This window comes from Montipora capricornis, unplaced genomic scaffold, assembly GCF_036669925.1.
Source record: "Montipora capricornis isolate CH-2021 unplaced genomic scaffold, ASM3666992v2 scaffold_212, whole genome shotgun sequence".
Lineage (NCBI taxonomy): Eukaryota > Metazoa > Cnidaria > Anthozoa > Scleractinia > Acroporidae > Montipora > Montipora capricornis.
The window spans coordinates 1-10,000 of record NW_027179966.1 but is presented as its reverse complement, the minus strand read 5'-3'; the positions used below and the strand labels follow the sequence as shown (position 1 = coordinate 10,000).

General features: G+C 39.3%; 1 protein-coding gene and 1 pseudogene across 1 annotated transcript; both read right to left on the bottom strand.

Moving 5' to 3' along the window:
* The window catches only part of LOC138034816 (malignant fibrous histiocytoma-amplified sequence 1 homolog), a 24,276-nt pseudogene extending 18,095 nt beyond the window's left edge, over window positions 1–6,181 (bottom strand).
* Window positions 6,182–6,296: 115 nt separating this feature from the next.
* LOC138034817 (D-inositol 3-phosphate glycosyltransferase-like) lies at window positions 6,297–7,932 on the bottom strand. The gene is made up of 2 exons (XM_068881917.1): window positions 7,262–7,932; window positions 6,297–6,571 (listed from the first exon to the last, which is right to left on the bottom strand). The coding sequence occupies exons 1-2, from the start codon at window positions 7,664–7,666 to the stop codon at window positions 6,437–6,439; spliced, it is 540 nt and encodes a 179-aa protein (XP_068738018.1). The 5' UTR covers window positions 7,667–7,932; the 3' UTR covers window positions 6,297–6,436.
* Window positions 7,933–10,000: the final 2,068 nt, after the last annotated feature.

Below are 10,000 nucleotides of genomic sequence, written 5' to 3'. Positions count from 1 at the left end.
TACCCCGACCCTGGCCCCACGTTTTGGCCACTACCATATTTGTTAAACAACTTTTTCGCGTTGTCAAGAAGAAAACAGAAACATTTCTCTCCAACGTCCCTGCAAAACTGCAATGTGGACAGCAAGGACTTACTGTATTTCGTTGTGCTGTTTCATTTGCACTTAACATTAGGCACTCTTTCCCTTTCTTTGAAGCTAACACGCAACTGGAACTAACGATGGCTAATAACTCGGCTTTTTTAATAATCAACACTGAGCTTCCATGCTTAAAATTAGGATTTCCTTTGTTCAAATACATGTACAACACGGTGTAAAATGTAAAAGATGAAATACTTACCCGATACCAGAGACATGTTTGGTCGTTGGGTTGTAGATGATTCTAAGAGCGTACTGGAAGGAGACAATGAGGCGTTCCCTGTACAAAATAACAACAAAAAAGGAGAAAAGTTCAGATCTAATCTTCCTACCGGAGGGGAGGGAGACTATATTAGAGCTCTTTACCGTCCGAATATTTGTTGGTAGTAGCCAAAATGCGGGCCGGGGGTCCTTTTTTTCCCCATTCTTTTTTGGTTTGAATTTTTGTCGCTATTTTGCTGTACTGTTATTTTCGAATGAGCGGCATCGATATCTGTCCTTCATTTAGGGTGGAAATTAGTAAAAAAAATTAAGAAACCTACCGAAGGTATGAAAGCTCTTAAGGGACATCTTCATTTTTTGTTTTCTCAAATCGGACGTTTTCTTGTGTTTTAAAATCCAAGTTGCTTTTTCTAAGCACCTGACTTTGTCTTTGTGAAAACTGGAGTTTGTTTTTCTCTCTTTCGAAATTACGGCCCTGTTTAAAGGCAGGTAGGGTAACTCTAGCACTCAGAGAGGGTTACCAGTGCCAGGATAACCCTAGCTGCCTTGTAAACACATAGATAAAAAAGAAGAAATGTGTAAGTGCTACCCAAGGTAACCCTCTTGCTACGGTAACCCTAGCACTAAGGCTACCCTCCCTCCTTGTAAACAGGGTCTAATGGGAATTTGAGAAACTGCTGAAATCGGAGTTTATGGAATAGTATGCAAGTGCCAGAGACACTGCGGTCTCGCCCAGCTCCACACTTTAAAAACTCGCACTGTAATGTTTACTTCATTAAAAAAAAAAAAAATCACAGTTCTACGATGGTCGTCACGCAGTCACGCAACATTCTCATTTGCTTGTTTGTTCGTGTTGTTTTCGATCTTGTTGTCGGACTTTCCTTACAAACAGTTTGTACTAAACTCAGAGTGGTACAGGAAGTTGCCAGTAAATTCTATTCCGACGTCATGGGATCGAATCCAATTTTACCATAAAAAACACAACATTTAGAAAAATTTTGTGGAAACAGAGTGTCAAGAATTTATGAGTCAATGAGTCAATGAGTTAGTGCAGTTAATTAAACCATAAAATGAAAGCTAAAATTTCAGAGTGCTTAGGCCTAATCACTGAAACGAGGGCTTAGGCTTAATCAACAAATTATTGCTATATTGACTGTGAGTCCATTGACTCATGACTTACGACTCATTGACTCATTTGACTCATAAAACATGCGTTCTCGTGAAAACAAGCAAATGAGAATGTTGCATGACGACCATAGTGGAACTGTATTGCGCACAAAGTTTTTACGGACTAAACATTAAAATGTGGTTTTAAAATGTAGAGCTCAGCGAGTCTCCAGTGTCTCTAGGAGTTAGCGTATATTCCCCACAAAAACTTTAATTCAAGTCAGAAATTCTCTTAATTTCGAAGAACTAACTATTAAAGATGTCCCTTTCACACCTTTAGTATGTTCCTTATTTTTTGACTGATTGCCACAATAAATGAAGGAAAGGTGCCGAACAGTCTTTGTACAAGAGAATAACGAGACGCCCCAACCCTGGCCCCTTGTTTTGGCCACTACCATAATTTTGCATGTAATGCCTACTTCTGACTTAATGACAACCCTGTTTAGTGCTGTTTCATTTTTTTTTGGATGTGTGCTTTGAATTAGTTCCAGATCAGTTAAATTTGTTTGTTAAGACAGAGGTAATTTAAAGAAAATGGACAGTGATAGATTTTACAAAAATTGTTTTGTGTATGTAAGACATTTGATTTATTTAATTTTACTCACTTTATTAAAGAAGTACATGTACACAATCCCCTCAAGAGAATTATTTCTTTTTCATGCTAATTGGAGCTTACTCCAATTAGCATCGAGTTATGCAATGTCCAGAAATGCACACAATAACAAAAATTGGCAACATAACAAAATATCGCGAACAATTTGACAATTTTGGCAAATATGGCAATTGTGGCGAAATTTTGTCAAATTGCCAAATGTATGTAAATTGGTTCAACACATGGTGGCCAGCCATGTTGGCGAATCTGGCACAACATTACAGTACCATCCTAGCCCACAGCCCAAGGAACTTCAAGGAAAAGTAGAGACACTGAGGGATAATACATATGTCGACAATTATGATGAAAACTGGAAGTCGTATTGAAGAATTGGAGAAATTCAAAGACAAGGCTACCCAGATTCCACAAGAGGCAAAACTTCCAGTTCACAAGTGGGAGTCTAATGTTGCTGCAATTGACAGTAAGCCTGCTTTACAAACTGCTTAACTTTATCTTTAACTACACTAGTTGTAAGAGAAGGGCAATGAAGTCAGGGCAGTTTTCCTGACATATCTAAGGCCTTTGATAGAGTGTAGCATCGTGGCCTATTAGTCAAGCTAAGTTGTATAGGAGTTGAGGGGAATTTGTTACACTGATTTGCTAGTTATCTTTCTGATCGAAAGCAAAGGGTGGTTATCAAAGGCGTCCATTCCGACTGGCGTAATATTGAGGACGGTGTCCCGCAGGGGTCTGTTCTTGGCCCGTTGCTATTTCTCATTTATATTATTAATGATTTACCATCCTCTGTTTCATTCTAATTGTTTTTTATTTGCAGACAATTGCCTTTTATTAGAAGAAGTTCTTTCTCCAAGTATTTGTGCTTCTAGACTGAATTATGACTTGGCATCAATATCTTCTTGGGCTAACCGATGGTTGGCAAAGACAGTTAAGCTTGCGTGGGTTGAGCTTAGTGATAGGGATAAAATGCATAAACTTTGTTTAATGTATAAAATGGTCAACAAGCTAGCCCCATGCTATTTATGTAATCTTTGCGCCGCTTTTGTTAATGAGAGGTCATGCTATAGCCTTTGTTCCGGAAATGATCTTTGTTTACCTTATGTTCAAACTGAAAGGCACAGGAAAACTTTTCTTTTTTCAACATCTCAGTTGTGGAATAGTCTTCCTTCCGAAGTTCGCCTATCCTCTTCTCTTAGTAGTTTTAAAAATAACATTTCAAAGCACATGAAATTTCCAACATCGCAACTATTTGTTTTACACAGGGGATCGTGTAGCTTCGATTTTTCATTCTCATTTAAGGCTTAATTTTAGTGCCTTAAATGGTAGTGGTAATGAATTTATATAGCGCATTTTCTATTATCACATTCAAATGCGCTTTACACGCAAGGGATCTATGGGTGAGATTAAACATCAGCATATATAGGCGCCACTGACAGCCGCTATCAGTCCATTAGCGATCTCACCCAGCACATGAAGGAATGAAATGAGGCCTGACCACAACACCAGGAGCTCCACACCCTACTCTTTACGAATAGTGTGTGGGTTCTTTTACGTCCCACTGGGTTGTGAGCATTGAAAGGTTGTGAGACGGGGCCTACAGTTTATAGTCCTTATCCAAGAAGACTTGAAAGTCTTAACCATTTGCGGATGTAATTACAAAGGAAGCACTTTCTCCTCAGTTATTTTAAGACCCTGAGTGTTGGTCCGGCCGGAGTCGAACTCACGACCTCCCGCATGGCAGCCCGATGCTCAACCAACTGAGCCACCGATGCGCGGTTAAATACTTACATAATCCCTACTGTTTCTCTCAATTGTTTTCTAACAACACTTGTTGGTGGACGGAGTCTTTCAATCCCTCAACTGTGATTTGTGTCTAACAAATCACTCCCCAAAAAACTCAGTGCATGCCTGCACAATTTCTTTAATTAACAAATTGTTTCCCAAATGAAATTGTCCATTCACGACTCTTGATCAAACAAAAGCATTTTTCTTGTCGTGAGTTGATAATTTAGTCACACAATTCATACAAATTTGTCATAACATTTAACTCTCAAGTGATTAGCTGATAGACCACACTGCACGAAAGGCTCTTTTATCTCGTCATGTTTTCCATTGGGTGCTCCAACAAAGACAAGACGCGTGTTAACAAGTGAAGCAATGGCCTTTCCTGCAATGTCAAATCCCTTTAATTTCAAATCTTTGACATCACCACGGCCAAACACCAAAACACTGCGATGATAACAATTTAGTCACACAATTCATACAAATCGAACGAATCGACAATTCGTACAGGGGTCTCTCAGCATGCAAATATGTTCTCTTTGAGGATCAATTGCATAAGATCTCCCAGTGGTTGCCACAATAGTTTTCACATGTTTGAATGTTTGTCAAGACAGTCATGTCACAATAGACTTCACAAGTGAGACTTTTTTCACAACACTTTACGCATTCTACTAAAATTGAAAGACTCACATGTGAATTTAGTTTCTATCGAAACGCACTTTGTGTATTTTCCATTTCACTTATCCCAAAAGGTAAATTTCTGAGAGTAGTTGCTTAGAGTTTGTCAACAGTAAGCCTAAACATTTTTTTAACATTTGGCCGTTTCAATTATGTTAACATTCTACTGTTTATGTGGGAGATCATAAGTATGATTTCTCGATTTAGTCTTCCTGAGGGCGTATTCAGCAATGCTAGACCAAGGACATTGCAAAAGCAATGCCTGAATTATGAGTAATTTTGGAAGCAATTTCTGTTTCCATGTCCATATCATATCAAAAGCGTGATTGAGGATCGTGTAAACACCTTTTATAAGCATCAGTCCAGCACTTGGTGTGAGCTGCCTGATTTGCCAACTACATTTAGAAGAAAGACAACACGACATTCACAAAAGGTCTAAACGGTCAAGACAGATTAATACATTGCACACAGCTGTACAGAATGAAAAGCTGCCTTAAAGGGGTTATATGTATGTCATACTATTTTAGTGCCTTTTCAAAACCAAAAGTTTGTCTTGCCATCAATTGATTTCAAGAATTTAGAGTATTCATGTGCTCTCCCTGACTAAAAAAGCCAAAATTTAATGATATTGGTGTTGTGTTCAAATACCCTAATTCATGCTCCAGAATGCAGGAAATTCATTCTAAGAAGCCCGAATTTCAAAATTTTCCCGGGGGAGGACCCCGGATTCCCCTACAAGCTCTTGGCTTTGGCCCTTGGAAAGCGCACCTTCAGTGCGGGTTGTCCATTCTCCATCTACAGTGTACATGTACTCCTTATGTCTTTGTCGCTTACAAAAATACTTATTGAAAACCCTGCCTATCAGTGTACTGGTTTCTGTGGTCCTCTCAGCAACTGCTCATTCAGTCCTACCAGTTACGGATGCACAATCAAACACCACCCTTGGTTCTTCTGGTTTCCTAGGGTGACATGCAGCATGATGAGGAATAAACCAAACGGGCCTGAGATTAGGTACATGTACTTCATCATCTGGCACTTGTCTCGATGAGTCTCCCCTCTCTCGTATTTTTCTAGAACAGTACTACAGTGGCAGTGTAATACTGGATCCCTGATAATCATCTCATCAAAAACCCAAGTAAATAAATTTAAAGTAACCACCTCACATGGTTGGGATATTTTGTGGGATTACATTTTGTTCCCTAACATTGGTATTGTCTTTTTGAAGCAGTTATACAAATCTCATACGTGTAAATGAACGCTTGCACCTGGGAAATACGTATGGGAATAATTAAGACTACAGTGTACAATGCATACTAGACTCAGAAGTAAAAACAATATCAAGCTGATAACTGATAGTTTTCATTCTGCTCTATGCATTGAGTATTGACCACACACTAAAACAGAATAAGACCAAACCTGTTATTTATTATCCAACTTACCAGAAAAAAAATCTTGACAAGCCTTGTACTCCTCTTGGGCAATAAATGTTTTTCAGTTTAAATTCACTCAGGCCAAACTCCTCCAGGAGCTCCTCTGTTAACTAGAAATTTTTGAGCCATTTCATTTAAATGACCTTTTCGATAATCTTGCCACGGGTCCTTAACGATCTTCTCAGAACCAACCTCAACAGTGACTTTTGAACTTTCTGTGTTAACATCAAGAAACAATACTTTACGCACCGTTTCAAGATAACAGACGAAACCATTCAACTGCTCTGCTTTGAGGGGTCAACATGTTGAAAGCAACTTTTCGCAATTTTATTAAAACTGCTTGGGTTGATTGGATACTTTCCTTTCCACAGTTTTCTGTTGCCACAACCAGTGTTGATCAATGTCTGTTGTTTCATTGTAGTGCTTGGTTCCCCAACTTTCTGGATAACCTCTTGAGGTTTCCATGAATGTACTTCTGTCCTTGTACCTTTCTGTGCACCAGCTGCGGTGATAGCCACAGCGTCAATTTGAAGTTGGAGGAGACAAGCTTTAAAAACAAAATTCAAATTAGGCAATTGGGAACCAATCATGTTAACCTTTTTGCCCCAAAGAATAGGGATGCTGAGCTCTTTAATTAATTTGGGGTGCAGCTCATCTGTGAATCAGGCTTTATTTGACATTTACAAGGAAGGTTAGGGCTAATGCTCACATGGTTCATATGTATAGAAATCTAGCACTTCACATTACACTCTATTCAGTTAACTCTGTTTAAAATATAAGTGCTACACGGCCAACGTTTGTATAAACTTAACCTTCCTTGTACTTGTACATGTTCGTTGCCGTGACTGTAACATCTTCAGTTCCCACGGCCTGCTCCGTCTGACCTTCTAGCTCAGTCGGTAGAGCGGCGGAGATCTAACCCGAAGGTCGTGGGTTCAATTCCCACCCTGGTCAAGTTTTTCTCTGTCCTTGTGTGGTCCCATTTCCATCAGTAGGGCTAACGCTCACATAGTTCATATGGGATAGAAATCTAGCACTTCACATTACCCTCTATTCAGTTAACTCTTACTTGACATTTGACTCTGTTTTCAGTACATTTATGCATCTGATCAGAATCTTAATTTAACAGTATTGGGTGGGTTCATAAATTTTGCGAGTGGGGCTTGGGCATGAAAGAAGGTAAAAAGAGGTGGAGCCGCATGCAAAATATCAATTTCATTGTTCTCTGGCCTCTTACCATCAGCAAGTTCGATAATCTTGCATCGAAGGGCATCACTTTGTTTGGGCCATCTGTATTTCTTGTCATATAATGTGCGCATTGTTTAGCTTCATCGAGACGGAAGTGCCTGTCTTTGTCCCATATGATGCTCTTGATGGCTGCAGCCCACACATCAGGATTATCAGAGTCAATCACAAATGGTGAGCAGAGTGGAACTTTGCATAGGGCTTCCCCAAACCCAGAATTCTTGCTTACAAGAACTGGAAGACCAGCTGACAAGGCCTCAAGACCAGTCAATCCAAAACCATCGGTTCTAGAAGGCATGATCACAAGATCTACTTCACAAAATAACTGCTTTAAACTTTCTCGGCTTTTGTCATAACCTCTAACTCTCAAGTGATTAGCTGATAGACCACACTGCATGAAAGACTCTTTTATCTCGTCTTGTTTTCCATTGGGTGCTCCAACAAAGACAAGACGAGTGTCAACAAGTGAAGCAATGGCCTTTCCTGCAATGTCAAATCCCTTTAATTTGAAATCTTTGACATCACCACGGCCAAACACCAAAACACTGCGATGATTCCCTTCTTCATGGACTTGCTCAACACTGAGAAATTCTTCAAAAATACCTGGAGTAAAGTCAAAAACCCTATCAATATTTGCAAATCGAAGGTATGACCGAAAGGCCTCTGTCACTTAGTGTTCCTATTTCCCACAACGGAAGTCATCAGCCTTCTCACAAAGTTTCACACTTCATCATTATGCTTTTTCTTCACCCCTGGAAAGCTGATCTGAGTAACATTTAAAACATATCCGCTCTCCTCTGGGTTCCTGTATGCACCACTTGCACCCATTACACCGGATAGAAGATCTTTTTATGACTTGGATGCCTGAACGACCTAATTTTAACTCCAATGACAACGAACACACTTTCGATTTCTAGATCATCTGGTGGAAAGCTAAGTAAACTCCAGCTCCTCCATAACCAACCAGCTGTGTTGCTTCAACAATTCTAATGTGTGTGCTTGAAGGGCTTCGGTTCTTGGGTCCTTTCTCACATGCAATGTGGCACAAAAAATGTTGTGAAGATTTTCTACATCTGAGGATTTATGCCACCTGAATGCTAAATGTTCTGTTTATGGGTAGAAAGAACCCACCCTTGCTGGAATCCCCATTCAGAAGCCAAATAGTGACTCTAACTTTAACCAGATCTGTGCATGGCAACATTTTCCTTGAGACTCTTCAAAAGCAAATGTCCATAACAGACCTCAATCCACTTGACAAAATGCCTATGAATGACAACAATGTACTACATTCGGACTAGTAATGTTTTTTGTAACAAAAGTTATGGTCTTCTTTGGAAACTTTCACAAATGCGAAAAAGTCTCATTTGAATGAAAAAATGTAGAAATTTAACAACTGGTTAAGGGATTGTAAAATATTAATTCTAAAAGCACTGAGGACACTGGTTCAAATGTGAAATACAAGTGGCAAAAGGACAATAATAATTGTTACTTTGTTTCAAAGGAATGGATTGTGTTAAAAGACTGCTTGAGGTTGTAGAAAAGCTCCCTTGTAAATTTCATTGAAAACTGAATTAATTATGGCCCTATTTTGTGAAATAAAATGAAAAGAAAACTAAATGAATAATATGTGAATGAAATTGGGTTGTTTGTCAGAAACGACTCCTCCTGTACGCTGGCTTTCATTTCCCCATTACCGATGACAATAAGGCACATTTTCAAACAAAAACCATTGACTAGTAGTATATAATCTCGGGATTACTGAAGTGCAGTCAACAGTCACGTTTGGAAGGAGAAGGGTAGGAACGAAGGAAACAATCGAATTTTGAGATGGTTTCAATAATCTTTGTGCCTAAAAGTACTATCACTCAGTGTGACAGGATTGAACTACAGCTGTGACTTTGCCCATTTGGCAAGACTCTAAATCATACGTGGGGTTGCAGTGATGGCGCAGTGGTGAGAGCACTCGCCTCCCACCAATGTGGCCGCATTTTGATTCCCAGACTCAGCGTCATATGTGGGTTGAGTTTGTTGGTTCTCTACTCTGCACCAAGAGATAGAGATAGATAGTTTTATTGAATAGGCAACTTTGGCAACCCTAGGGTTGAATTGCAATTATATTTACAGTAACAAAGTCATCAAATAATTATTACGTATAATAATGATGAAATAGACAATCGTTCGAATACTACATCATGACTAAGTTACTAAAAAATATATGTAAACTATAATAATTCTTAAAAATGATAGAAGGGTTTACCGTTCATGTAACCTTCAAGTGTCATTAAAAACAATAAAGCCTAATTTTTTGAAACCTGTTTGTTTTTCCCCCCCCCCCCCCCTTAAAAAACCGGACTGAACTGACGTCCCTGTTTCTGAGATTATGATGCTTAGCATTTTGTGGGCGCAGTAAATTCTGAGTTTGCTGTCTTTGTTATCTAAGATTTTTTTTTTAGAAACAATACCCATTAGGGCCTGCCTTCGGTCTGACAAGATTACCAGACTTGCCTTAACAAGCGCTTCATCATACATAACGCATGGGAAAATAATACGCATTGCCCTCTTTTGCACTGCTTCTAGCTCGTGAGAAAGATTACACAGGTAAAGCCACCATGAAAAACTGGACAGGCATATTCCGTGATTGGACGGATTGCAGGTCCGATCAGAAACTGGTTACTAATTCATAAGGGACTAGACCTGCGCGCTTTAATTGAGAAAGACAAAATAGGCGTTT